General features: G+C 38.0%; 1 protein-coding gene across 1 annotated transcript in view; it reads right to left on the bottom strand.

The window, feature by feature from the left end:
- TSTD2 (thiosulfate sulfurtransferase like domain containing 2) overlaps nt 1–27,343 on the bottom strand; it is a 103,741-nt gene that overhangs the window by 29,457 nt on the left and 46,941 nt on the right. The window contains exons 4-5 of the mRNA XM_053702702.1: nt 25,134–25,259; nt 14,109–14,214 (exon numbers count right to left, since the gene is read on the bottom strand). Of these exons, the coding sequence (XP_053558677.1) occupies nt 14,109–14,214; nt 25,134–25,259 (232 nt within the window). The remainder of the gene's footprint in view (nt 1–14,108; nt 14,215–25,133; nt 25,260–27,343) is intronic.

Genomic DNA, 27,343 nt, shown 5'->3' with positions numbered 1-27,343 from the left:
CAGTCCACTGTTTTGAACAAACAATGTTGACAGTCCGTATGTGTACGGTATTCTTCTATGTTTCTGTGTAGGCAGCTCCTCTTGTTCCCAGAGAGCAAGGGTATAACTGTTTAGAAATGAAGATAAAGAGGGTGCCACATAGCGTAATATTGTTTCAAAAAAGGAAAAACTAACACAAGACAGAGAGGTAATATGCTTACCAATAATTGTGGTACTGTGCTGTGACCAGTACTATCTCGCCTGCTAGCACTTTAATCAGTGGCTAGTACACTGTTGGATGTGATCCTTCCCGGAGCTTGTCCTTGGGTTAGGGAATCGTGCTGTGAGCGTTTTTTTTGGGTCAGCAGCTTCCCTGTATTATTCAATTAGGTTTGAACTCTTAAAAAATGCACAACTTCCAGGTTTAAAAGAATAATTTAAAAGGCTTTATTATAACGCGTTTCTCAACCGCCAAGGGTCGTTTCTTCAGATATCAAAGCGAATGAAAAATGTTACACATTTTAACAATTTATACACATTTGTTAAGTTAAAAAAGGAAGTTGTCACAAAAGTTACAAACCAATAGAAAACATTGCATGATTCACCTGAGAAAGCCGGATAGAGGGCTTGACAGGTGTTACAATTAGTGTGAATTTGAACAGCATTGAAAGGTCATGATTATTTTGGAATTAAAACAGCTGTAAACTTTAGCTAAAAAAAGTTGAATCTTCAATTTAACAACATCACATTTCTAAAAAGAAAAAAGTATAATCACAATTTGAATTTGAAATAATTACAGTAGGCATGAAATGTTTTGAAAAATATACCAAAAGATGCACACAATATATCTGATGTGGATGCTGCTGTATAATAAATTATAAAAAATGGTAAGCATAAATGCTCTGTTTTGCTTATTAAAGGGACATTTGCAACAAGCAATATGAACTTGAATTCAGGACAATAGTGTTATAAAAAAGATAAGCTTAAAAATTATGTTGCATATTAAAGTATCATTTGCAACAAACAATACATAAAATGTATATCAGCATTTTTTATAATCACAATTATGAAGGTTTCGGTTTAAAATAATTGTATTAGACATGAAATGTTATGAAAAAATAATATACCAAAAAATTGCACACAATATATATAATATAGATGTCATTGTATCATAGATTGTGAAAGATTGGTAAACCTAAATGCTGTGTTGCATATTCCAGAGACATTTGCAACATGCAATGTAGAAAACGTGTGTCAGCACTTTATGAACTTAGGTTCGAGATGATAGTGTTGTAAGGAGAATGAACTTAAAATCTGAGTTGCATATTAAAGAATCATTAGCAACAAACATTACATAAGGTGTATATCAGCGCTTTGTAAACTTAAGTTGAAATTGATAATATTAGATGAGGCTTGTATATGAATAATACAAATGAGTAAAAACTAATCTAACTGAAATTTGTGTGTTAATTAGTACGAGGAAGAGGTTAACAAAGTGACCCATAGGCATCTTTCAATGGATTTTGAACGATGTGCCCCATGAACAATTTTTTATTAATTACTATTTATTGTAATACATGTATCTGAAACTTGTCTATTTTTATGATTTATCTGTTATAGAGAAAACTGTGATGTATTCTTGCGTATCGTATCGCTTTCAACTATATTGGGTGTAAGTAAGATACCTTTTGCTCTAGTCTATTAATTTGGTATATTGTCAGTTATGACCTAAAAACATGTGAAGTGACATTCACATGGTTGAAAGGAAAGGTGTATGATTGTAACCCTTTTTTTTATATATTTATATTTGACTTATGATAGTATTCTAGTACTATATCATAATTATTAATGCACACCTCAGATTGTTTCTGCAGATTTCTAATTTTTTAAAAATATTAAAAAGGCTGATGTGGGGAATATGTATTTGGTATGTGGTTGACATAGATGATGACTGAACCTTAGTGTTGTGGGAACAAATGATGTGTTTGCAAATGTTGAAAAAAGATATGTGTCTCCCAAAAAGAGTTTTTAGACCTATATCTTATCTTCATGAATGTGTGTAAACTATAATGATAAAAATGTATATTGTGTGTAGGAATGGTCCAAGTGTATGTGTGATATGTATGAATGAACTGATAATTAGTTTGTCCATGATAGATGAGTGCACAAAATGGTAACGAATTGTATCTGTGATAACAGGCAAGTGATGGTGTTAATCTCTGGTTCAAAGAATAACGATATGCACAAAATACTGAAGAGTGTATCTGTAATAACAGACATATGAATGTATTGATCTGTTGTTCAGAAAATGACAATGAATAAACCTGAACAGAAAAACAAATAATAGTAGTTGGTATGCTGCATTAGAAAGTGTGTAAATGCTTGAAAGTTAAGGGGAAAAATTGGTTTGCTGTGGCAGTAAAAAGGTCAATTAAAGGCTGCCAGATCTAAGTTAGCATTCAATCCCAATGGATATAGTGTCCTTAACCGGTATATCCAGAATGTTTCCCGTTGTCTTAATTTAAGTAATCTATTGTAGTCATTGTTTTTTGGAACAAAATCAATCGGGATGTATTTATAAATGTAAGGATTTCCATTATGTTTTGTCAGGCAATGATGGGGTATGCTATGTTTGATGTTATTTTTCTTGCAATTGGGGGGAACATCATCGCAATTGTAAAAATTGCAAGAAAAATAACATCAAACATAGCATACCCCATCATTGCCTGACAAAACATAATGGAAATCCTTACATTTATAAATACATCCCGATTGATTTTGTTCCAAAAAAACAATGACTACAATAGATTACTTAAATTAAGACAACGGGAAACATTCTGGATATACCGGTTAAGGACACTATATCCATTGGGATTGAATGCTAACTTAGATCTGGCAGCCTTTAATTGACCTTTTTACTGCCACAGCAAACCAATTTTTCCCCTTAACTTTCAAGCATTTACACACTTTCTAATGCAGCATACCAACTACTATTATTTGTTTTTCTGTTCAGGTTTATTCATTGTCATTTTCTGAACAACAGATCAATACATTCATATGTCTGTTATTACAGATACACTCTTCAGTATTTTGTGCATATCGTTATTCTTTGAACCAGAGATTAACACCATCACTTGCCTGTTATCACAGATACAATTCGTTACCATTTTGTGCACTCATCTATCATGGACAAACTAATTATCAGTTCATTCATACATATCACACATACACTTGGACCATTCCTACACACAATATACATTTTTATCATTATAGTTTACACACATTCATGAAGATAAGATATAGGTCTAAAAACTCTTTTTGGGAGACACATATCTTTTTTCAACATTTGCAAACACATCATTTGTTCCCACAACACTAAGGTTCAGTCATCATCTATGTCAACCACATACCAAATACATATTCCCCACATCAGCCTTTTTAATATTTTTAAAAAATTAGAAATCTGCAGAAACAATCTGAGGTGTGCATTAATAATTATGATATAGTACTAGAATACTATCATAAGTCAAATATAAATATATAAAAAAAAGGGTTACAATCATACACCTTTCCTTTCAACCATGTGAATGTCACTTCACATGTTTTTAGGTCATAACTGACAATATACCAAATTAATAGACTAGAGCAAAAGGTATCTTACTTACACCCAATATAGTTGAAAGCGATACGATACGCAAGAATACATCACAGTTTTCTCTATAACAGATAAATCATAAAAATAGACAAGTTTCAGATACATGTATTACAATAAATAGTAATTAATAAAAAATTGTTCATGGGGCACATCGTTCAAAATCCATTGAAAGATGCCTATGGGTCACTTTGTTAACCTCTTCCTCGTACTAATTAACACACAAATTTCAGTTAGATTAGTTTTTACTCATTTGTATTATTCATATACAAGCCTCATCTAATATTATCAATTTCAACTTAAGTTTACAAAGCGCTGATATACACCTTATGTAATGTTTGTTGCTAATGATTCTTTAATATGCAACTCAGATTTTAAGTTCATTCTCCTTACAACACTATCATCTCGAACCTAAGTTCATAAAGTGCTGACACACGTTTTCTACATTGCATGTTGCAAATGTCTCTGGAATATGCAACACAGCATTTAGGTTTACCAATCTTTCACAATCTATGATACAATGACATCTATATTATATATATTGTGTGCAATTTTTTGGTATATTATTTTTTCATAACATTTCATGTCTAATACAATTATTTTAAACCGAAACCTTCATAATTGTGATTATAAAAAATGCTGATATACATTTTATGTATTGTTTGTTGCAAATGATACTTTAATATGCAACATAATTTTTAAGCTTATCTTTTTTATAACACTATTGTCCTGAATTCAAGTTCATATTGCTTGTTGCAAATGTCCCTTTAATAAGCAAAACAGAGCATTTATGCTTACCATTTTTTATAATTTATTATACAGCAGCATCCACATCAGATATATTGTGTGCATCTTTTGGTATATTTTTCAAAACATTTCATGCCTACTGTAATTATTTCAAATTCAAATTGTGATTATACTTTTTTCTTTTTAGAAATGTGATGTTGTTAAATTGAAGATTCAACTTTTTTTAGCTAAAGTTTACAGCTGTTTTAATTCCAAAATAATCATGACCTTTCAATGCTGTTCAAATTCACACTAATTGTAACACCTGTCAAGCCCTCTATCCGGCTTTCTCAGGTGAATCATGCAATGTTTTCTATTGGTTTGTAACTTTTGTGACAACTTCCTTTTTTAACTTAACAAATGTGTATAAATTGTTAAAATGTGTAACATTTTTCATTCGCTTTGATATCTGAAGAAACGACCCTTGGCGGTTGAGAAACGCGTTATAATAAAGCCTTTTAAATTATTCTTTTAAACCTGGAAGTTGTGCATTTTTTAAGAGTTCAAACCTAATTGAATAATACAGGGAAGCTGCTGACCCAAAAAAAACGCTCACAGCACGATTCCCTAACCCAAGGACAAGCTCCGGGAAGGATCACATCCAACAGTGTACTAGCCACTGATTAAAGTGCTAGCAGGCGAGATAGTACTGGTCACAGCACAGTACCACAATTATTGGTAAGCATATTACCTCTCTGTCTTGTGTTAGTTTTTCCTTTTTTGAAACAATATTACGCTATGTGGCGCCCTCTTTATCTTCATTATGTAAGAACTTACCTGATAAATTAATTTCTTTCATATTAGCAAGAGTCCATGAGCTAGTGACGTATGGGATATACATTCCTACCAGGAGGGGCAAAGTTTCCCAAACCTCAAAATGCCTATAAATACACCCCTCACCACACCCACAAATCAGTTTAACGAATAGCCAAGAAGTGGGGTGATAAGAAAAAAGTGCGAAGCATAAATATAAGGAATTGGAATAATTGTGCTTTATACAAAAAAATCATAACCACCACAAAAAAAGGGTGGGCCTCATGGACTCTTGCTAATATGAAAGAAATAAATTTATCAGGAAAGTTCTTACATAAATTATGTTTTCTTTCATGTAATTAGAAAGAGTCCATGAGCTAGTGACGTATGGGATAATGACTACCCAAGATGTGGATCTTCCACGCAAGAGTCACTAGAGAGGGAGGGATAAAATAAAGACAGCCAATTCCGCTGCAAAAAATCCACACCCAAAAATAAAGTTTAAATCTTATAAAGAAAAAAACTGAAAATATAAGCAGAAGATTCAAACTGAAACAGCTGCCTGAAGTACTTTTCTACCAAAGACAGCTTCAGAAGAAGAAAACACATCAAAATGGTAGAATTTAGTAAAAGTATGCAAAGAAGACCAAGTTGCTGCTTTGCAAATCTGATCAATCGAAGCTTCATTCCTAAACGCCCAGGAAGTAGAAACTGACCTAGTAGAATGAGCTGTAATCCTTTGAGGCGGAGTTCCACCCGACTCGACATAAGCATGATGAATTAAAGATTTCAACCAAGATGCCAAAGAAATGGCAGAGGCCTTCTGACCTTTCCTAGAACCGGAAAAGATAACAAATAGACTAGAAGTCTTTCGGAAATTCTTAGTAGCTTCAACATAATATTTCAAAGCTCTAACTACATCCAAAGAATGCAATGATTTCTCCTTAGAATTCTTAGGATTAGGACATAATGAAGGAACCACAATTTCTCTACTAATGTTGTTGGAATTCACAACTTTAGGTAAAAATTTAAAAGAAGTTCGCAACACCGCCTTATCCTGGTGAAAAATCAGAAAAGGAGATTCACAAGAAAGAGCAGATAATTCAGAAACTCTTCTGGCAGAAGAGATGGCCAAAAGGAACAAAACTTTCCAAGAAAGTAATTTAATGTCCAGTGAATGCATAGGTTCAAACGGAGGAGCTTGAAGAGCCCCCAGAACCAAATTCAAACTCCAAGGAGGAGAAATTGACTTAATGACAGGTTTTATACGAACCAAAGCTTGTACAAAACAATGAATATCAGGAAGATTAGCAATCTTTCTGTGAAAAAGAACAGAAAGAGCAGAGATTTGTCCTTTCAAAGAACTTGCAGACAAACCTTTATCCAAACCATCCTGAAGAAACTGTAATATTCTCGGAATTCTAAAAGAATGCCAGGAAAAATGATGAGAAAGACACCAAGAAATATAAGTCTTCCAGACTCTATAATAATCTCCCTAGATACAGATTTACGAGCCTGTAACATAGTATTAATCACAGAGTCAGAGAAACCTCTTTGACTAAGAATCAAGTGTTCAATCTCCATACCTTTAAATTTAAGTATTTGAGATCCTGATGGAAAAAAGGACCTTGCGACAGAAGGTCTGGCCTTAACGGAAGAGTCCATGGTTGGCAAGAGGCCATCCGGACAAGATCCGCATACCAAAACCTGTGAGGCCATGCTGGAGCTACCAGCAGAACTAACGAGCATTCCTTCAGAATCTTGGAGATCACTCTTGGAAGAAGAACTAGAGGCGGAAAGATATAGGCAGGATGATACTTCCAAGGAAGTGACAATGCATCCACTGCTTCCGCTTGAGGATCCCTGGATCTGGACAGATACCTGGGAAGTTTCTTGTTTAGATGAGAGGCCATCAGATCTATTTCTGGAAGTCCCCACCTTTGAACAATCTGAAGAAATACCTCTGGGTAAAGAGACCATTCGCCCGGATGCAAAGTTTGGCGACTGAGATAATCCGCTTCCCAATTGTCTATACCTGGGATATGAACCGCAGAAACTAGACAGGAGCTGGATTCCGCCCATACCAGAATTCGAGATACTTCTTTCATAGCCAGAGGACTGTGAGTCCCTCCTTGATGATTGATGTATGCCACAGTTGTGACATTGTCTGTCTGAAAACAAATGAACGATTCTCTCTTTAGAAGAGGCCAAAACTGAAGAGCTCTGAAAATTGCACGGAGTTCCAAAATATTGATCGGTAATCTCACCTCCTGCGATTCCCAAACCCCTTGTGCTGTCAGAGACCCCCACACAGCTCCCCAACCTGTAAGACTTGCATCTGTTGAAATTACAGTCCAGGTCGGAAGCACAAAAGAAGCCCCCTGAATTAAACGATGGTGATCTGTCCACCACGTTAGAGAGCGTCGTACAATCGGTTTTAAAGATATTAATTGAGATATCTTTGTGTAATCCCTGCACCACTGGTTCAGCATACAGAGCTGAAGAGGTCGCATGTGAAAACGAGCAAAGGGGATCGCGTCCGATGCAGCAGTCATAAGACCTAGAATTTCCATGCATAAGGCTACCGAAGGGAATGATTGTGACTGAAGGTTTCGACAAGCTGATATCAATTTTAGACGTCTCTTGTCTGTCAAAGATAGAGTCATGGACACTGAATCTATCTGGAAACCTAAAAAGGTTACCTGTGTCTGAGGAATCAATGAACTTTTTGGTAAATTGATCCTCCAACCATGATGTTGAAGAAACAACACAAGTCGATTCGTATGAGATTCTGCTAAATGTGAAGACTGAGCAAGTACCAAGATATCGTCCAAATAAGGAAATACCACAATACCCTGTTCTCTGATTACAGACAGAAGGGCACCGAGAACCTTTGTAAAAATTCTTGGAGCTGTAGCTAGGCCAAACGGCAGAGCCACAAACTGGTAATGCTTGTCTAGGAAAGAGAATCTCAGAAACTGATGGTGATCTGGATGAATCGGAATATGCAGATATGCATCCTGTAAAATCTATTGTAGACATATAATGCCCTTGCTGAACAAAAGGCAGGATAGTCCTTATAGTTACCATTTTGAATGTTGGTATCCTTACATAACGATTCAATATTTTTAGATCCAGAACTGGTCTGAAGGAATTCTCCTTCTTTGGTACAATGAAGAGATTTGAATAAAACCCCAGTCCCTGTTCCAGAACTGGAACTGGCATAATTACTCCAGCCAACTCTAGATCTGAAACACATTTCAGAAATGCTTGAGCCTTCGCTGGGTTTACTGGGACACGGGAAAGAAAAAATCTCTTTGCAGGAGCCCTTATCTTGAAGCCAATTCTATACCCTTCTGAAACAATGTTCTGAATCCAAAGATTGTGAACGAAATTGATCCAAATTTCTTTGAAAAAACGTAATCTGCCCCCTACCAGCTGAGCTGGAATGAGGGCCGCACCTTCATGTGGACTTAGGAGTTGGCTTTGATTTTCTAAAAGGCTTGGATTTATTCCAGACTGGAGATGGTTTCCTAACTGATACCGCTCCTGAGGATGAAGAATCAGGCTTTTGTTCCTTGTTGTGACGAAAGGAACGAAAACGATTATTAGACCTAAATTTACCTTTAGATTTTTTATCCTGTGCTAAAAAAGTTCCTTTCCCTCCAGTAACAGTTGAGATAATAGAATCCAACTGAGAACCAAACAATTTATTACCCTGGAAAGAAAGGGATAGCAAAGTTGACTTAGAAGACATATCAGCATTCCAAGTTTTAAGCCATAAAGCTCTTCTAGCTAAAATAGCTAGAGACATATACCTGACATCAACTCTAATGATATCAAAGATGGCATCACAAATAAAATTATTAGCATGTTGAAGAAGAATAATAATGCTATGAGAATTATGATCTGTTACTTGTTGCGCTAAAGCTTCTAACCAAAAAGTTGAAGCTGCAGCAACATCCGCTAAAGATATAGCAGGTCTAAGAAGATTACCTGAACACAAGTAAGCTTTTCTTAGAAAGGATTCAATTTTCCTATCTAAAGGATCCTTAAAGGAAGTACCATCTGCCGTAGGAATAGTAGTACGCTTAGCAAGAGTAGAGACAGCCCCATCAACCTTAGGGATTTTGTCCCAAAACTCTAATCTGTCAGATGGCACAGGATATAATTGCTTAAAACGTTTAGAAGGAGAAAATAAATTACCCAAATTATTCCATTCCCTGGAAATTACTTCAGAAATAGCACCAGGGACAGGAAAAACTTCTGGAATAAGTACAGGAGATTTAAAAACCTTATCTAAACGTTTAGATTTAGTATCAAGAGGACCGGAATCCTCAATTTCTAATGCAATTAGGACTTCTTTAAGTAAAGAACGAATAAATTCCATTTTAAATAAATATGAAGATTTATCAGCATCAACCTCTGAGACATAATCCTCTGAACCAGAAGAACCATTATCAGAATCCGAATGATGATGTTCATTTAAAAATTCATCTGAAAAATGAGAAGTTTTAAAAGACTTTTTACGTTTACTAGAAGGAGGAATAACAGACATAGCCTTCTTAATGGATTTAGAAACAAAATCTCTTATGTTATCAGGAACACTCTGAGTATTAGATGTTGACGGAACAGCAACAGGTAATGTAACAGTACTAAAGGAAATATTATCTGCATTAACAAGTTTGTCATGACAAACAGTACAAACAACAGCTGGAGGAACAGATACCATAAGTTTACAGCAGATACACTTAGCTTTGGTAGCTCCAGCACCAGGCAGCGATTTTCCAGAAGTATCTTCTGACTCAGTTTCAACGTGGGACATCTTGCAATATGTAATAGAAAAAACAACATATAAAGCAAAATTGATCAAATTCCTTAAATGACAGTTTCAGGAATGGGAAAAAATGCCAGTGAACAAGCTTCTAGCAACCAGAAGCAATAAATAATGAGACTTAAATAATGTGGAGACAATAGTGACGCCCATATTTTTTTAGCGCCAAAAATGACGCCCACATTATTTGGCGCCTAAATGCATTTGGCGCAAAAAATGACGCCACATCCGGAACGCCGACACTTTTGGCGCAAAAGAACGTCAAAAATGACGCAACTTCCGGCGACACGTATGACGCCGGAAATAGAAAAAAAAATTTGCGCCAAAAAAGTCAGCGCCAAGAATGACGCAATAAAATGAAGCATTTTCAGCCCCCGCGAGCCTAACAGCCCACAGGGAAAAAGTCAAATTTTAAGGTAAGAAAAAAATTGATTTATTCATATGCATTATCCCAAATATGAAACTGACTGTCTGAAATAAGGAATGTTGAACATCCTGAGTCAAGGCAAATAAATGTTTGAATACATATATTTAGAACTTTATAAAAAAGTGCCCAACCATAGCTTAGAGTGTCACAGAAAATAAGACTTACTTACCCCAGGACACTCATCTACATGTTGTAGAAAGCCAAACCAGTACTGAAACGAAAATCAGCAGAGGTAATGGTATATAAATAAGAGTATATCGCCGATCTGAAAAGGGAGGTAAGAGATGAATCTCTACGACCGATAACAGAGAACCTATGAAATAGACCCCGTAGAAGGAGATCATTGAATTCAAATAGGCAATACTCTCCTCACATCCCTCTGACATTCACTGCACGCTGAGAGGAAAACCGGGCTCCAACCTGCTGCGGAGCGCATATCAACGTAGAATCTAGCACAAACTTACTTCACCACCTCCATAGGAGGCAAAGTTTGTAAAACTGATTTGTGGGTGTGGTGAGGGGTGTATTTATAGGCATTTTGAGGTTTGGGAAACTTTGCCCCTCCTGGTAGGAATGTATATCCCATACGTCACTAGCTCATGGACTCTTGCTAATTACATGAAAGAAATGACATGCCCTATTTGAAACATGAAAGCTTTCTTTGGACTTGGCTGTCCCTTTAAACCTCTCCCTCACACTCAGCCTCCCCTTGCTGCACTATTTCGAACACACAACCAGGTCTGGTAACAGCAGGGGCGAAACTACAGGGGGTGCAGAGATCTCAGGTGCAACTGGGCCCCTGAGGGTGGGGGCCCAGCTTTATATAAAAAAAAAATTATAATTTTTTTTTTTTAATAAAAAACGTTAACCTACCACTGCCTGCACTGATATCATGTGAATGTGACATGACTACAGGGGTTAGTGTTTCTGTTTTACCCATTGGTGTTTATGTGTGTGTGTATGTATGTGACTGTGTGTGTATTTATGCATGTATGTGTGTGTGTGTATGTTTGTGGAACCAGCAAATTACAGACCTTGTTACTACAGCATGGGGGGGGGGGGGGGCAGGGGTAAACAGTGTCACTATACAGTACCACTATATACAGTATGGGGGCTGGACCATGTCACAGACTACTGTGGTCACTTTATAAAGTACTGGGCGGGTAGTGTCAGGCCAGCCATCTCACCAGCAGATTACAGACTGTGTCACTAACTTACTATATACAGTACTGGGGGGTTAAATAGTGTCACTATATATATATATATATATATATATATATATATATATATATATATATATATATATATATATATATATATACAGTAATAGGGGGTCAGACCATCTCATAGACTGTGGGCACAGGGTACCTCCTTTTGCAGACATGTAATCTGATTCACATTTTTTTCTGTGTTAAATGTAAAAAAAAAAAATATATATATATATATTAAATTCACCTTTTTTTGGAGGGGGAGGGGTGGTGGGGGGGCCCCTTCTTAGATTCTTGCACCTGGGCCCTGTGGTCTCTAGTTACGCCTTTGGGTAACAGACAAGGAAATTAAGATGGAATCCTTCTCTCTCCTCACTACACCTTTCAATACAATTGTTCCTCACATTAGGCAACATTTTTAAGTTACATTTGCAGCTTTTGAGGCTTTGCGGAGCAGGCTTGCTTGCAGTCACACATTTAAGATGCATTTTTTTTTTTTTTTTAAAAGAAGCCTACTGCAGCTCAAACCCTGTGCACTTCTCCCCAACAATAACATACTATGCTGATACGCTACTTGCTAAGGGTCCCCCTACCGTTATGCTACATTGGAGGAAAATTCACACCTGAGATAACCTTTTGTGTCTCAGCACTCATATAACTAATGTCCTCTAATCCCTAAGGCCCCATGTACTAAAAGGCAGGCGGGCGGGCGGACAGCTTCTCAACTTGCGAAGCTGTCCGTCCGCCTTCGCTACATACAGGCAGCGGATCTGTTCGTCCACTGGCCTGTATGTATTACTACACACTCATCACAGTGTATAATGCGCGCCCCTTCATTGTCTGAAGAGGCTGTCAATCACAGAGAGCGAGTGAGTTCCCGGTGATTTTCCCTCGCCACCTCAGAGGTGGCGTAGGGTGTAAGAAGCAGCGGTCTAGACCGCAACTTCTTACATTGTGGGAAGCAGGCTCGCATATGCGAACCTGCCCCACAAGGGCTCTGGAGCAGCTCTCGCTGCTTCGTACATGGAGCCCCTAATATCTACTCTCCACTGCCAAAACAGCCTTCCATTACCTCTTGGAACAATAATTTGCCTTCCACTTTAAGAACAAAAGGGACTCCACTGCAGAACAAAACTGATACTGATATAAAAAGTCAGTATAAAACTGTTTAAAAACTTATTAAGAAGCTCCCAGTTTAGCTCTGTTGAAAAGGTTAGCTGGAACACCCACTGAAAATGGTTGTATCGCAAAAACAGCAGACACTCCCCCCTTCACATAAAAAGACTCTTTACACAAACAAGAGCAAACTGGAGTAGGAATACATCAGTATATTTCTAAAATGTTGTGGCTTAGTTAGGAGTCTGAAAATCAGCACAATGTTTTTTAAAAAAAAAAACTGTATAGGCTATATAAATGGATCATCTACAATACATTTATGCAAAGAAAAATCTAGTGTATAATGTGCTTTTAAGACGGCCCAAAATTTCAGATTTCCAAGTGTTTCCTATAGATGCACCAGTTCAGAGATGCATATAATAAAAATAATAATAATGTAATCAATAAAACTCTTATCTTTAGTACACCAGTTCCTCACCATCTCTCTCAACTTTTCCTCATGTACGTCCTTTAATAAGTAAACTCACAAGACCACCTGTACTGTAGATCACCTTGCATTAAAGTGGTATACATCAGATAGTAACTCATGGAAAGGCCCTACCTCTATTATATTTGGAATTGTTTTGTTCTGTAACTACCTAATATTATAGCTCTGCAGAAGATGCTGGCACTTAAAGGGACATAATACCCATATGCTAAATCACTTGAAACTGATGCAGTATAACTGTAAAAATCTGACAGAAAAATATCACCTGAGCATCTCTATGTAAAAAAGGAAGATATTTTACCTAACAATCTCCTCAGCTCAGCAGAGTAAGTTCTGTGTAAAAAGTTGTACTCAGCTGCAGCCCAGCTGCAGGTAAAAAAAATAAAAAATGAAGAAATGAACAGCAGCCAATCAGCATCAGCAGTGCTGAGGTCATGAACTCTTTTACTGTGATCTCATGAGATTTCACTTAACTCTCATGAGATTTCATAGCAAACTCCTTTAAACTGAATAGGGAAATAAGATGAGAGTGCACGTAAGCTCGCCCCTTCCGCTGTCCCGGGACAGACATACTGGTATGCTGCTTAGAAGTCCTTTACAATGGGATGTGGCTACTGAGAAACTTTTGAAGTAAAATATCTTTATTTTTTACATAGAGATGTTCAGGTGATATTTTCTAGTCAGCTTTTTACAGCTATGCTGCATCACTTTCAAGTGTTTAAACATTTGGGTATTATGGCCCTTTAAGTAAACAACAATAATAAAAAGTTGCACTGAAACTAATAATACTCCAAAAAACAAAAGAAAATCATTTTAATCTGGAATTCACAATTCAGTTTTACATTTATTTTTATTTAAATACTAACCAGTTTCTTTGTAGGAAACTCTATGTGGCTCAATCCCCATTGGCACAATTTCTTGAAAAACACCAACTCGGAGATCAGGAAAACATTGTGCTCCTCCTTCACTTGTCTATAAAGAAAGTAACAAAAAAGTTTGGTCATAAACCACCACAAAAGTTAAATCTGCTCAACCACTATACAGAAGTGCTGCATGTGATTTTTTTTTTTTTTATTTCTCATAGATTTTCACACAAAAATATATTTAAACAGGAATTTTAATAGCTCAATTTGTTTTGTATATTTGACAACTTTATTTAAACATACATTTATCTGTATGGTTTACTACGTGTACACGTTTCTTTTAGTCATCTTCAAAGGAACACTAAACCCAAAAATGTTCTTTCATGAATCAAGTAGAGAATACAATTTTAACCATCATTCCAATTTACTTCTATTATCTAATTTGCTTCATGTTTTAGATATCTTTTGTTTAAGAAATAGCAATGCACATGGGAGAGCCAATCACACAAGGTATCTATGTGCAGCTACCAATCAGCAGCTTCTGAACCTATCTAGATATGCTTTTCAGCAAAGGATATCAAGAGAATGAAGCAAAATAGATAATTGAAGTAAATTAGAAAGTTGTTTAAAATTGCATGCTCTTTCTAAATCATGAGAGAGAAAAAAAATTAGGTTTCATGTCCCTTTAAACACTTAAAAGGGACATGAAACTCCAAAAAATTATTTCATGATTCAGAAAGAGCGTGCAATTTTAAACAACTTTCCAATGTACTTCTATTATCCTTCTCTTGTTAGCCTTTGCTGAAAGGTTTATCTAGGTGAACTCAGGAGCAGCAAAGAACCTAGGTATTAACTGCTTATTGGTGGCTGCATATATGTTTACTGATTGTCATTGGCTCATCCATGTGTTCAGTTAGAAACCAGTAGTGCATTGCTGATCCTTCAACAAATAATACCAAGAGAATGAAGCAAATTTGATAATAGAAGTAAACGGAGTTGTTTAAAATAGCATGTTCTAGCTTAATCATGAAAGACATTTTTTGGGTTTTATGTCCATTTAAGTCTGCATATCCAGGTCTAAAACTGCCTCCAACTCAAAATGTTTCTGGGCCCCAACTTGTGTGAAGGCTGCTTGAGACAGATATAGCTATAAACAATCATACCTGATCTATTACTCAATAGTTCAGATGCTGCAATCTTCGACAGCCAACAAAATGTTTAAATTAAAGGGACAGTCTAGTCTAAAATAAACTTTCATTATTCAGATAGGGCATGTAATTTGAAACAATTTTCCAATTTACTTCTATCACCGATTTTGCTTTGTTCTCTTGGTATTCTTAGTTGAAAGCTAAATCTAGGAGGTTCATATGCTAATTTCTAAGCCCTTGAAGGCCGCCTCTTAGCTCAGGGCATTTTGACAGTTTTTCACCACTAGAGGGTGTTAGTTCATGTGTTTCATCTAGATAACATTGAGCTCACGCACGTGGAGTTCCTAGGAGCCCGCACAGATTGGCTAAAATGCAAGTCTGTCAAAAGAACTGAAATGGGGGGGCTGTCAGAAGATGCTTAGATACGAGGTAATCACAGACGTAAAAAGTGTATTTATATAATTGTGTTGGTTATGCAAAACTAGGGAATGGGTAATAAAGGGATTATCTATCTTTTAAAACAATAAATATTCTGGTGTAGACTGTCCCTTTAATGAGTAACCATCCGACAGCACCTTCAGAGTGTCAATTTTCCAGTTGTCTCATAGGCCAGGGTACAAAACTCTAAAGCAAGTGCAGGCCGGCTATTTTGACATATCTCTAATAAAGGCGCCTCTGGCTGCAGAATGCCCAGGAACATCAAACACAGAAGGTCAGCTATAAAAATGTAGGTATTGATAAGAAATGATGCATTTTTTTGAGTAAGGGAAGAATACAAGCTAAAGCCTTGCCTTTCAACAAATAAATCATAAATGAAACTTTGGCTTGGTAGGAGTGGAAGGTCACAGGGTCATTGGTAATAAGCAAATAGCACTGGTTATAAAATCCTCTGAAATCTGAAGCAAAAACAACAAAAACATAATTTATGTAAGAACTTACCTGATAAATTCATTTCTTTCATATTAGCAAGAGTCCATGAGCTAGTGACGTATGGGATATACATTCCTACCAGGAGGGGCAGAGTTTCCCAAACCTCAAAATGCCTATAAATACACCCCTCACCACACCCACAATTCAGTTTAACGAATAGCCAAGAAGTGGGGTGATAAGAAAAAAGTGCGAAAGCATATAAAATAAGGAATTGGAATAATTGTGCTTTATACAAAAAAATCATAACCACCACAAAAAAGGGCGGGCCTCATGGACTCTTGCTAATATGAAAGAAATGAATTTATCAGGTAAGTTCTTACATAAATTATGTTTTCTTTCATGTAATTAGCAAGAGTCCATGAGCTAGTGACGTATGGGATAATGATTACCCAAGATGTGGATCTTTCCACACAAGAGTCACTAGAGAGGGAGGGATAAAATAAAGACAGCCAATTCCTGCTGAAAATAATCCACACCCAAAATAAGTTTAATGAAAAATCAGAAAAGGAGACTCACAAGAAAGAGCAGATAATTCAGAGACTCTTCTGGCAGAAGAGATCGCCAAAAGGAACAAAACTTTCCAAGAAAGTAATTTAATGCATAGGTTCAAACGGAGGAGCTTGAAGAGCCCCCAGAACCAAATTCAAACTCCAAGGAGGAGAAATTGACTTAATGACAGGTTTTATACGAACCAAAGCTTGTACAAAACAATGAATATCAGGAAGATTAGCAATCTTTCTGTGAAAAAGAACAGAAAGAGCAGAGATTTGTCCTTTCAAAGAACTTGCGGATAAACCTTTATCTAAACCATCCTGAAGAAACTGTAAAATTCTCGGAATACTAAAAGAATGCCAAGAAAAATGATGAGAAAGACACCAAGAAATATAAGTCTTCCAGACTCTATAATATATCTCTCTAGATACAGATTTACGAGCCTGTAACATAGTATTAATCACAGAGTCAGAGAAACCTCTTTGACCAAGAATCAAGCGTTCAATCTCCATACCTTTAAATTTAAGGATTTGAGATCCTGATGGAAAAAAAGGACCTTGCGACAGAAGGTCTGGTCTTAGCGGAAGAGTCCACGGATGGCAAGAGGCCATCCGGACAAGATCCGCATACCAAAACCTGTGAGGCCATGCCGGAGCTACCAACAGAACAAACGAGCATTCCTTCAGAATCTTGGAGATTACTCTTGGAAGAAGAACTAGAGGCGGAAAGATATAGGCAGGATGATACTTCCAAGGAAGTGATAATGCATCCACTGCTTCCGCCTGAGGATCCCGGGATCTGGACAGATACCTGGGAAGTTTCTTGTTTAGATGAGACGCCATCAGATCTATTTCTGGAAGCTCCCACATTTGAACAATCTGAAGAAATACCTCTGGGTGAAGAGACCATTCGCCCGGATGCAACGTTTGGCGACTTCCCAATTGTCTATACCTGGGATATGAACCACAGAGATTAGACAGGAGCTGGATTCCGCCCAAACCAAAATTTGAGATACTTCTTTCATAGCCAGAGGACTGTGAGTCCCTCCTTGATGATTGATGTATGCCACAGTTGTGACATTGTCTGTCTGAAAACAAATGAACGATTCTCTCTTCAGAAGAGGCCAAAACTGAAGAGCTCTGAAAATTGCACGGAGTTCCAAAATATTGATCGGTAATCTCACCTCCTGAGATTCCCAAACTCCTTGTGCCGTCAGAGATCCCCACACAGCTCCCCAACCTGTAGGACTTGCATCTGTTGAAATTACAGTCCAGGTCGGAAGCACAAAAGAAGCCCCCTGAATTAAACGATGGTGATCTGTCCACCACGTTAGAGAGCGTCGTACAATCGGTTTTAAAGATATTAATTGAGATATCTTTGTGTAATCCTTGCACCATTGATTCAGCATACAGAGATGAAGAGGTCGCATGTGAAAACGAGCAAAGGGGATCGCGTCCGATGCAGCAGTCATAAGACCTAGAATTTCCATGCATAAGGCTACCGAAGGGAATGATTGTGACTGAAGGTTTCGACAAGCTGAGATCAATTTTAGACGTCTCTTGTCTGTCAAAGACAGAGTCATGGACACTGAATCTATCTGGAAACCCAGAAAGGTTACCCTTGTCTGAGGAGTCAATGAACTTTTTGGTGAATTGATCCTCCAACCATGATCTTGAAGAAACAACACAAGTCGATTCGTATGAGATTCTGCTAAATGTAAAGACTGAGCAAGTACCAAGATATCGTCCAAATAAGGAAATACCACAATACCCTGTTCTCTGATTACAGACAGAAGGGCACCGAGAACCTTTGTAAAAATTCTTGGAGCTGTAGCTAGGCCAAACGGCAGAGCCACAAACTGGTAATGCTTGTCCAGAAAAGAGAATCTCAGGAACTGAAAATGATCTGGATGAATCGGAATATGCAGATATGCATCCTGTAAATCTATTGTGGACATATAATGCCCTTGCTGAACAAAAGGCAAGATAGTCCTTACAGTTACCATTTTGAACGTTGGTATCCTTACATAACGATTCAATATTTTTAGATCCAGAACTGGTCTGAAGGAATTCTCCTTCTTTGGTACAATGAAGAGATTTGAATAAAACCCCATCCCCTGTTCCAGAACTGGAACTGGCATAATTACTCCAGCCAACTCTAGATCTGAAACACAATTCAGAAATGCTTGAGCTTTCACTGGATTTTACTGGGACACGGGAAAGAAAAAATCTCTTTGCAGGAGGTCTCATCTTGAAACCAATTCTGTACCCTTCTGAAACAATGTTCTGAATCCAAAGATTGTGAACAGAATTGATCCAAATTTCTTTGAAAAAACGTAACCTGCCCCCTACCAGCTGAGCTGGAATGAGGGCCGCACCTTCATGTGGACTTAGAACCTGGCTTTGCCTTTCTAGAAGGCTTGGATTTATTCCAGACTGGAGATGGTTTCCAAACTGAAACTGCTCCTGAGGATGAAGGATCAGGCTTTTGTTCTTTGTTGAAACGAAAGGAACGAAAACGATTATTAGCCCTGTTCTTACCCTTAGATTTTTTATCCTGTGGTAAAAAAGTTCCTTTCCCACCAGTAACAGTTGAGATAATAGAATCCAACTGAGAACCAAATAATTTGTTACCCTGGAAAGAAATGGAAAGTAGAGTTGATTTAGAAGCCATATCAGCATTCCAAGTTTTAAGCCATAAAGCTCTTCTAGCTAAAATAGCTAGAGACATAAACCTGACATCAACTCTGATAATATCAAAAATGGCATCACAGATAAAATTATTAGCATGTTGAAGAAGAATAATAATATTATGAGAATCATGATCTGTTACTTGTTGCGCTAAAGTTTCCAACCAAAAAGTTGAAGCTGCAGCAACATCAGCCAATGATATAGCAGGTCTAAGAAGATTACCTGAACACAGATAAGCTTTTCTTAGAAAGGATTCAATTTTCCTATCTAAAGGATCCTTAAACGAAGTACCATCTGACGTAGGAATAGTAGTCCGTTTAGCAAGGGTAGAAATAGCCCCATCAACTCTAGGGATTTTGTCCCAAAATTCTAATCTGTCAGACGGCACAGGATATAATTGCTTAAAACGTTTAGAAGGAGTAAATGAATTACCCAATTTATCCCATTCTCTGGAAATTACTTCAGAAATAGCATTAGGAACAGGAAAAACTTCTGGAATAACCACAGGAGATTTAAAGACCTTATCTAAACGTTTAGAATTAGTATCAAGAGGACCAGAATCCTCAATTTCTAAAGCAATTAGTACTTCTTTAAGTAAAGAACGAATAAATTCCATTTTAAATAAATATGAAGATTTATCAGCATCAATCTCTGAGACAGAATCCTCTGAACCAGAAGAGTCATCAGAATCAGAATGATGATGTTCATTTAAAAATTCATCTGTATAAAGAGAAGTTTTAAACGATTTTTTATGTTTACTAGAAGGAGGAATAACAGACATAGCCTTCTTGATGGATTCAGAAACAAAATCTCTTATGTTATCAGGAACATTCTGAACCTTAGATGTTGATGGAACTGCAACAGGTAAAGGTACATTACTAAAGGAAATATTATCTGCATTAACAAGTTTGTCATGACAATTAATACAAACAACAGCTGGAGGAATAGCTACCAAAAGTTTACAGCAGATACACTTAGGTTTGGTAGTTCCAGCACTAGGCAGCGATTTTCCTGAAGTATCTTCTGACTCGGATGCAACGTGAGACATCTTGCAATATGTAAGAGAAAAAACAACATATAAAGCAAAATAGATCAAATTCCTTAAATGACAGTTTCAGGAATGGGAAAAAAATGCCAATGAACAAGCTTCTAGCAACCAGAAGCAAAGAAAAAATGAACTTAAATAATGTGGAGACAAAAGCGACGCCCATATTTTTTGGCGCCAAATAAGACGCCCACATTATTTGGCGCCTAAATGCTTTTTGGCGCCAAATATGACGCCACATCCGGAACGCCGACATTTTTGGCGCAAAAGAACGTCAAAAATGACGCAACTTCCGGCGACACGTATGACGCCGGAAACAGAAAAGATTTTTTGCGCCAAAAAAAGTCAGCGCCAAGAATGACGCAATAAAATGAAGCATTTTCAGCCCCCGCGAGCCTAACAGCCCACAGGGAAAAAGTCAAATTTTTTAAGGTAAGAAAAAATAATTGATTCAAGTGCATTATCCCAAATATGAAACTGACTGTCTGAAAATAAGGAATGTTGAACATCCTGAGACAAGGCAAATAAATGTTTGAATACATATATTTAGAACTTTATAAACAAAGTGCCCAACCATAGCTTAGAGTGTCACAGAAAATAAGACTTACTTACCCCAGGACACTCATCTACATGTTTGTAGAAAGCCAAACCAGTACTGAAACGAAAATCAGCAGAGGTAATGGTATATATATAAGAGTATATCGTCGATCTGAAAAGGGAGGTAAGAGATGAATCTCTATGACCGATAACAGAGAACCTATGAAATAGACCCCGTAGAAGGAGATCACTGCATTCAAAATAGGCAATACTCTCCTCACATCTCTCTGACATTCACTGCACGCTGAGAGGAAAACCGGGCTCCAACTTGCTGCGGAGCGCATATCAACGTAGAATCTAGCACAAACTTACTTCACCACCTCCATAGGAGGCAAAGTTTGTAAAACTGAATTGTGGGTGTGGTGAGGAGTGTATTTATAGGCATTTTGAGGTTTGGGAAACTTTGCCCCTCCTGGTAGGAATGTATATCCCATACGTCACTAGCTCATGGACTCTTGCTAATTACATGAAAGAAATGATATTAGATATAGCACACTCGAGTGTGAGGGGTCCAGATGTGGAGGCTGCAGAGATACAAGCAAAAGGACACAGTGGAGACTTGAGAGGCTGGAGCATGAGCACACAGGGAAGTCAACGTGGCAGTAATAGCGTCTAGTTCAGTGTTAGTACCTAACATCTGCCCTAGATATGTAGCAACCTTTGCTGCCTCATTGGAGTCAATAGGTCCAGTGTCACAAACTACAAAGAGGTAGTGTCAAGACAGATAAGACACAGAGGCTGAGACAGGGAATACATATAATTAAAGGGATACTAAACCCAATTTTTTTCTTTCATGATTCGGATAGAGCATGCAATTCTAAGCAGCTTTCTAATTTACTTCTATTATCAATTTTTCTTCGTTCTCTTGCTAACTTTATTTGAAAAAGCAGAAATAAGAGCTTTGGAGCCGGCCCATTTTAGGTTGAGATCCTGGGTTGCACTTGCTGATTGGATGGCTAAATGCAGGCACCAATCAGCAAGCCCTATCCAGGGTACTGAACAAAAAAATAGTCCGGCTCCAAAGTTTTTATTCCTGCCATTTCCAATAAAGATAGCAAGAGAACAAAGAAACAATGATAATAGGAGTAAATTAGAAAGTTGCATGCTATATCTGAATCATGAAAGAAAAAAAATTGGGATTACTATCCCTTTAACCTAGTGTCCAAACGATGACAGGCTCAGAATGCAGGTATATAAATAAAGCATTTACCCAAGGAACAAGAATCACAGATAGAATGATAAACTTTTAATCAGGAACACAGGAAAGTGGGGTCAGGAACAGGCCAATAGCCAGTAACAATATAGTAAAATCAATCTCAGGGGAAAGACAAAGATGAGGTCATGTTCAGTCAAGAAAGCACAGTAGCATGAGTAAAGTAAACCAGAATCTGGAACAGTGTAAAATCAGTGGTTACAGGTAAGCAGACTTCCAGTAACAATAATCAAGGATAACATGTTCAAAAGCACGCCCAAAGTTACAGAAGACTAAGAAACATTTTTTTTTCATGATTCAGATAGAGATTGCAATTTTAAGCAACTTTCTGATTTACTCCTAATATCAATTTTTCTTTGTTCTACATTTAGCCACCAATCAGCAAGTGCCACCCAGATGCTGAACCAAAAATGAGCTGGCTCCTAAGCTTAGATTATTGCTTTTCAAATAAAGATAGCAAGAGAATGAAGAAAATTTGCTAATAGGAGTAAATTAAAAAAGGTGCTTAAAATTGCATGCTCTATCAAGAAAGAAAAAAATATGGGTTAAAGTATCCCTTTAATGCAAAAATTGGACAAATACAGATCTCAGACTGAATGACGCAAACAGTGCAACATGTATGATGAAAATGAAAACACAAGTAACCCAAATATAGCAAAAATATTGTACATGGCCAAACATATTCAAAACATAAACACTTTGAAAGAACTAAAAAAAAAACAGCCAAGATAAGAAATATGATTTCTAAAAGAATGGATATTGATTATTTAAATCAAGAACATATAACTTATAAAATTCCACTGTATTAATATGGAATATGTATATGTTGTTATATATTAAACAATTGTGCTATTTTTCCATTCATTTGTAAAAGCAACCATTTTGGTATTCAGATGTAACAAACAGATATTTTATAAAAATGCACATCCATTCATCTTTATACTATACAAAATGATCCTATAATGTTATTTACAAAATATTATTTTAGTAAAATTATTTTAAATCAATACTTTATAATAAATATTTATCACATACACTCACCGGCCACTTTATTAGGTACACCTTGCTAGTAACAGGTTGGACCCCTGTTTGCCTTCAGAACTGCCCTAATTCTTCATGGCATAGATTCAACAAGGTGTAGGGAATATTCCTCAAGAGATTTTGGTCCATATTGACATGATAGTATCACGCAGTTGCTGCAGATTTGTCAGCTGCACATCGCTAATACAAATCTCCTATTCCACCACATCCCAAAGGTGCTCTATTGAATTGAGATCTGGTGACTGTGGAGGCCATTGGAGTACAGTGAACTCATTGTCATGTTCAAGAAACCAGTTTGAGATTATTTGAGCTTTGTGACATGGTGCATTAGTCTGCTTGAAGTAGCCATCAGAAGATGGGTACACTGTAGTCATATAGGGATGGACATGGTCAGCAACAATACTCAGGTAGGCTGTGGTGTTTAAACTATGCTCAATCGGTACTAAGGGGCCCAAAGTGTGCCAAGAAAATATCTCCCACACCATTACACCACCACCACCAGCCTGAACTGTTGATACAAGGCAGGATGGATCCATACTTTCATGTTGTTTATGCCGTTTTCTGACCCTACCATCTAAATGTCGCAGCTGAAATTGAGACTCATCAGACCAGGCAAAGTTTTTCCAATCTTCTATTGTCCTATTTTAGTGAGCCTGTGCGAATTGTAGCCTCAGTTGCCTGTTCTTAGCTGACAGAAGGGGCACCCGGTGTGGTCTTCTGCTGCTGTAGCCCATCTGCATCAAGGCTCGAAGTGTTGCGCTTTCAGAGATGGTATTCTGCATACCTTGGTTATTTGAGTTACTGTTGCCTTCCTATCATCTTGAACCAGTCTGCCTATTCTCCTCTGACATCAACAAGGCATTTTCGTCCACACAACTGCCACTCACTAGATATTTTCTCTTTTTTGGACCATTCTCTGTAAACCCTAGAGATGGTTGTTCATGAAAATCCCAGTAGATCAGCAGTTTTTGAAATACTCAGACCAGCCGTCTGGCACCAGCAACCATGCCACGTTCAAAGTCACTTAAATTCCCTTTCTTCCCCATTCTAATGCTCGGTTTGAACTTTAGCAAGTTGTCTTCACCACATCTAGATGCCTAAATGCATTGAGTTGCTGCCATGTGATTGGCTAATTAGCAGTTTGTGTTACCAAGCAATTGAACAAGTGTACCTAATAAAGTGGCCGGTGAGTGTATATTAGGTGTTATTGCACCAGAGGGGGCATTCCGCCCCCCCCCACCACACACACACACTTTATTAAGTGAACATTTTTCTGCAGGTCATTTTGAAATTAAATTAAATTTTAAATTAGGCAGTTACACTAAAGCACCAGCTAAATTACAATGTGTTGATTAACTAGAGAATGAAGCAATTTTTTAAATGTTATATAGTGCAGCAGGTGAATTGCATTGCAAAATTAACAGCAGAAAAAAAAAGAAAATGTTAAGTTTTTAATATGTCTTTTGAATAAATGTGTTTCCTTTGCTCTTGGTCTAGCATCACATAATAATAAGGTAACAATGTAGTAACAGCTTATATTCAAGAGTAACAGGAAAGGCTAAGGGCAGGGTTGAAGAAAAAAAAGAGAGGCAGTCATTAATCATTTTGATTCTGCTTTGCACTGCTGCTCTGTATTTGACTGCCCTCTTCAAACAGAGCTTTGCTCTGGCTGCACTGTGTTAAGGAAAACTTACACAATGCAGCCAGAGCACATCGCTGTTTGAAGAGGACAGTCTAATGTGGAAGAGAGCTACAAAGTGAAAGCGCTAACAGTTCCTGTATGTATCCGATTCTTTCTGCAATGACATCTCGGATCACAGCATATTCTTCCTTAGGGATTGCAGCTACTTAGTTTTATATCTGTCAACTCACCTTGAAGTCGTCCAAGCTCATAAGGTTTCTGAAAAGTGGGTGTGAGAGCATAGTATTAATGTAAAGTTTTGTGGACACTTTACTTCCACCCACGGTTCCATTTATTCCTTCTGTAGCAATTCGAATCTGGGAGACAAATAGAATATATAAAAAAGAACTATAAATGCATAGGTGTTTAATGGTAGGTGCAAGCTGATCAAATAGTCATCCTAGACGGGCATATCTATTTTATAAGCTTAGATAATTTAAATTTAAAAACATAAATTATGCTTTCCTGATCATTTTATTTTCTTCTGACAGGAAGAGTCCACAGCTGCATTCATTACTTTTGGGAATACAGAACCTGGCCACCAGGAGGAGGCAAAGACACCCCAGCCAAAAGGCTTAAATACCTCCCCCATTTCCCTCATCCCTCAGTCATTCTGCCAAGGGAACAAGGAACAGTAGGAGAAATATCAAGGTGAAAAAAAGGTGCCAGAAGAACAAAAAATTACTGCCGCCTCATAGACAAAACCAGCAAAGCCGAGCTAGAGAGCACTTAGCCCCAGAGTTTGCCAAGCACAACAGCATCCGAATGGCCAGCCCCGTGACACTTGACTCCCATGAAGAGTATTTAAAAGGACAAGGACCTCTACCTGCCCCCAAGAGGGAGAACAGATCCCAAAAGAAATCCAAAGGACCATTCCCCACAGGCTAAACAAATATAGAATAACCCAAGGTTGTCACGATAGTAGCACCCAGGGAGACAAACTCCCTAGAAAAACAAGGACCTGAAAAAAGTCCATACTCAGGGAAACACGTACCAAAGAAGACCCGAGGGACACCCTCATATCCCTGACACAGCACCCTATCATTAAGGTGTTCCAGAAAACCATGAGTTCCCTGTTGCATTGTATCAAGTCGAAACCTGCAGGCTAGGCAATCATATATAGCAGAGACAGGATAACTATCCCAGCATCTAGCAAAGAGCACCTCAAGAGAACGCCAAGCCACCTGAGCAGAAACTCGCAATGGCCAGCTTCCAGGTAGGAAAGCCGACCCAGCCAACGTGGAACCCAACAACAGAAGGGGCACCAAAAAACTCGGCAACAGTCCTCAGCATACCGGGCTCCAAGGAGCATCCCCTCCCAGCACCAGACGCCGTTAGAAAAGAGGAGGACAAAGCAAAAAAGAAAACGGTAAACACTACATCGAGTAACCGATCCCCGACCTTCCCTCCAGGGTAATGGTCCCAGCCCAAAGGCTAGTCAAGACCGAAGACAAGAAAGTCCCAGACCTCTGGAAGAAATGGCATAGATTTACTTGGAGCAAAACCCCCCAGTAGAACTTTGACCGCTAATAAAAACGGCATGCTACCGTGTCAGGAGACTTCGTGCTTGGGTACTAGACCCCCTACACTGCTGTCCTCCACAAAGAGGGAAACTTCCCAAGAGAAGAGAGTTCTCATTCCATATGCATCTAAATATCAGAAGCCAACAATGAACAGGAACCTCGCCAGGGTTCAAACCCCCAGCCTCCTGTTGTAGGAACGGTGGAACCAGTCACTACTCCACATCACCCTTTCCAGGCTTCTGAAAATGCAAGAAGGGAAAAACCCCTACAAGGTAAGAAAACAAGGACCCACTGGTCATCACAGATTCTGAGGAAACTCAGTAGAACTCAGGAGAACACACAAGAACCGATCCCCCACTCTAGAGGAGAAAGGAACTAAAGCAACGGAAACCATGCTACCATAGAGGCGAGACCACACGGCCAATATTGCCAACCCAGTTGAAAAGACACCTGGAGTCTACAGGAACATCAAATCCGCCAGAAGATCAGTAGGGATCTGTCAGAGAGACCTAGAACCTAAGCCTCAGGCAGATAGGAATCTTCCATGAGAAAAGAACCCCGCCCCCTTCAAAGGGACACACTGGACCAAAACACCTAGGTGTGACCAAACCGTCCACACCTGATCCAGGGAGAGACAAGGTCCTAGGTCAGAGTCCTTGAAAAACAGAATCAATCAAAAGATCTAACTTCCTGAGGAACACTAAGCTGATTAGGAGCACACCATCTAAAACCCGTAGACTTGGCGAGCTACTAACAGCCTCAAACCCAAGAGTCTGAAAGAACTCCTGACCAGTTTAAGAATTCGGCAACCAGTGCTCCTGGATCGCAAGGAAAAATCTTGTAGACAAGCTTAACCACGTGTTACACACGCTGGTAAG

Source organism: Bombina bombina, chromosome 2 (assembly GCF_027579735.1).
Source record: "Bombina bombina isolate aBomBom1 chromosome 2, aBomBom1.pri, whole genome shotgun sequence".
In the NCBI taxonomy this organism is placed as follows: domain Eukaryota; kingdom Metazoa; phylum Chordata; class Amphibia; order Anura; family Bombinatoridae; genus Bombina; species Bombina bombina.
This window is presented reverse-complemented; position numbering and strand designations above follow the sequence as displayed.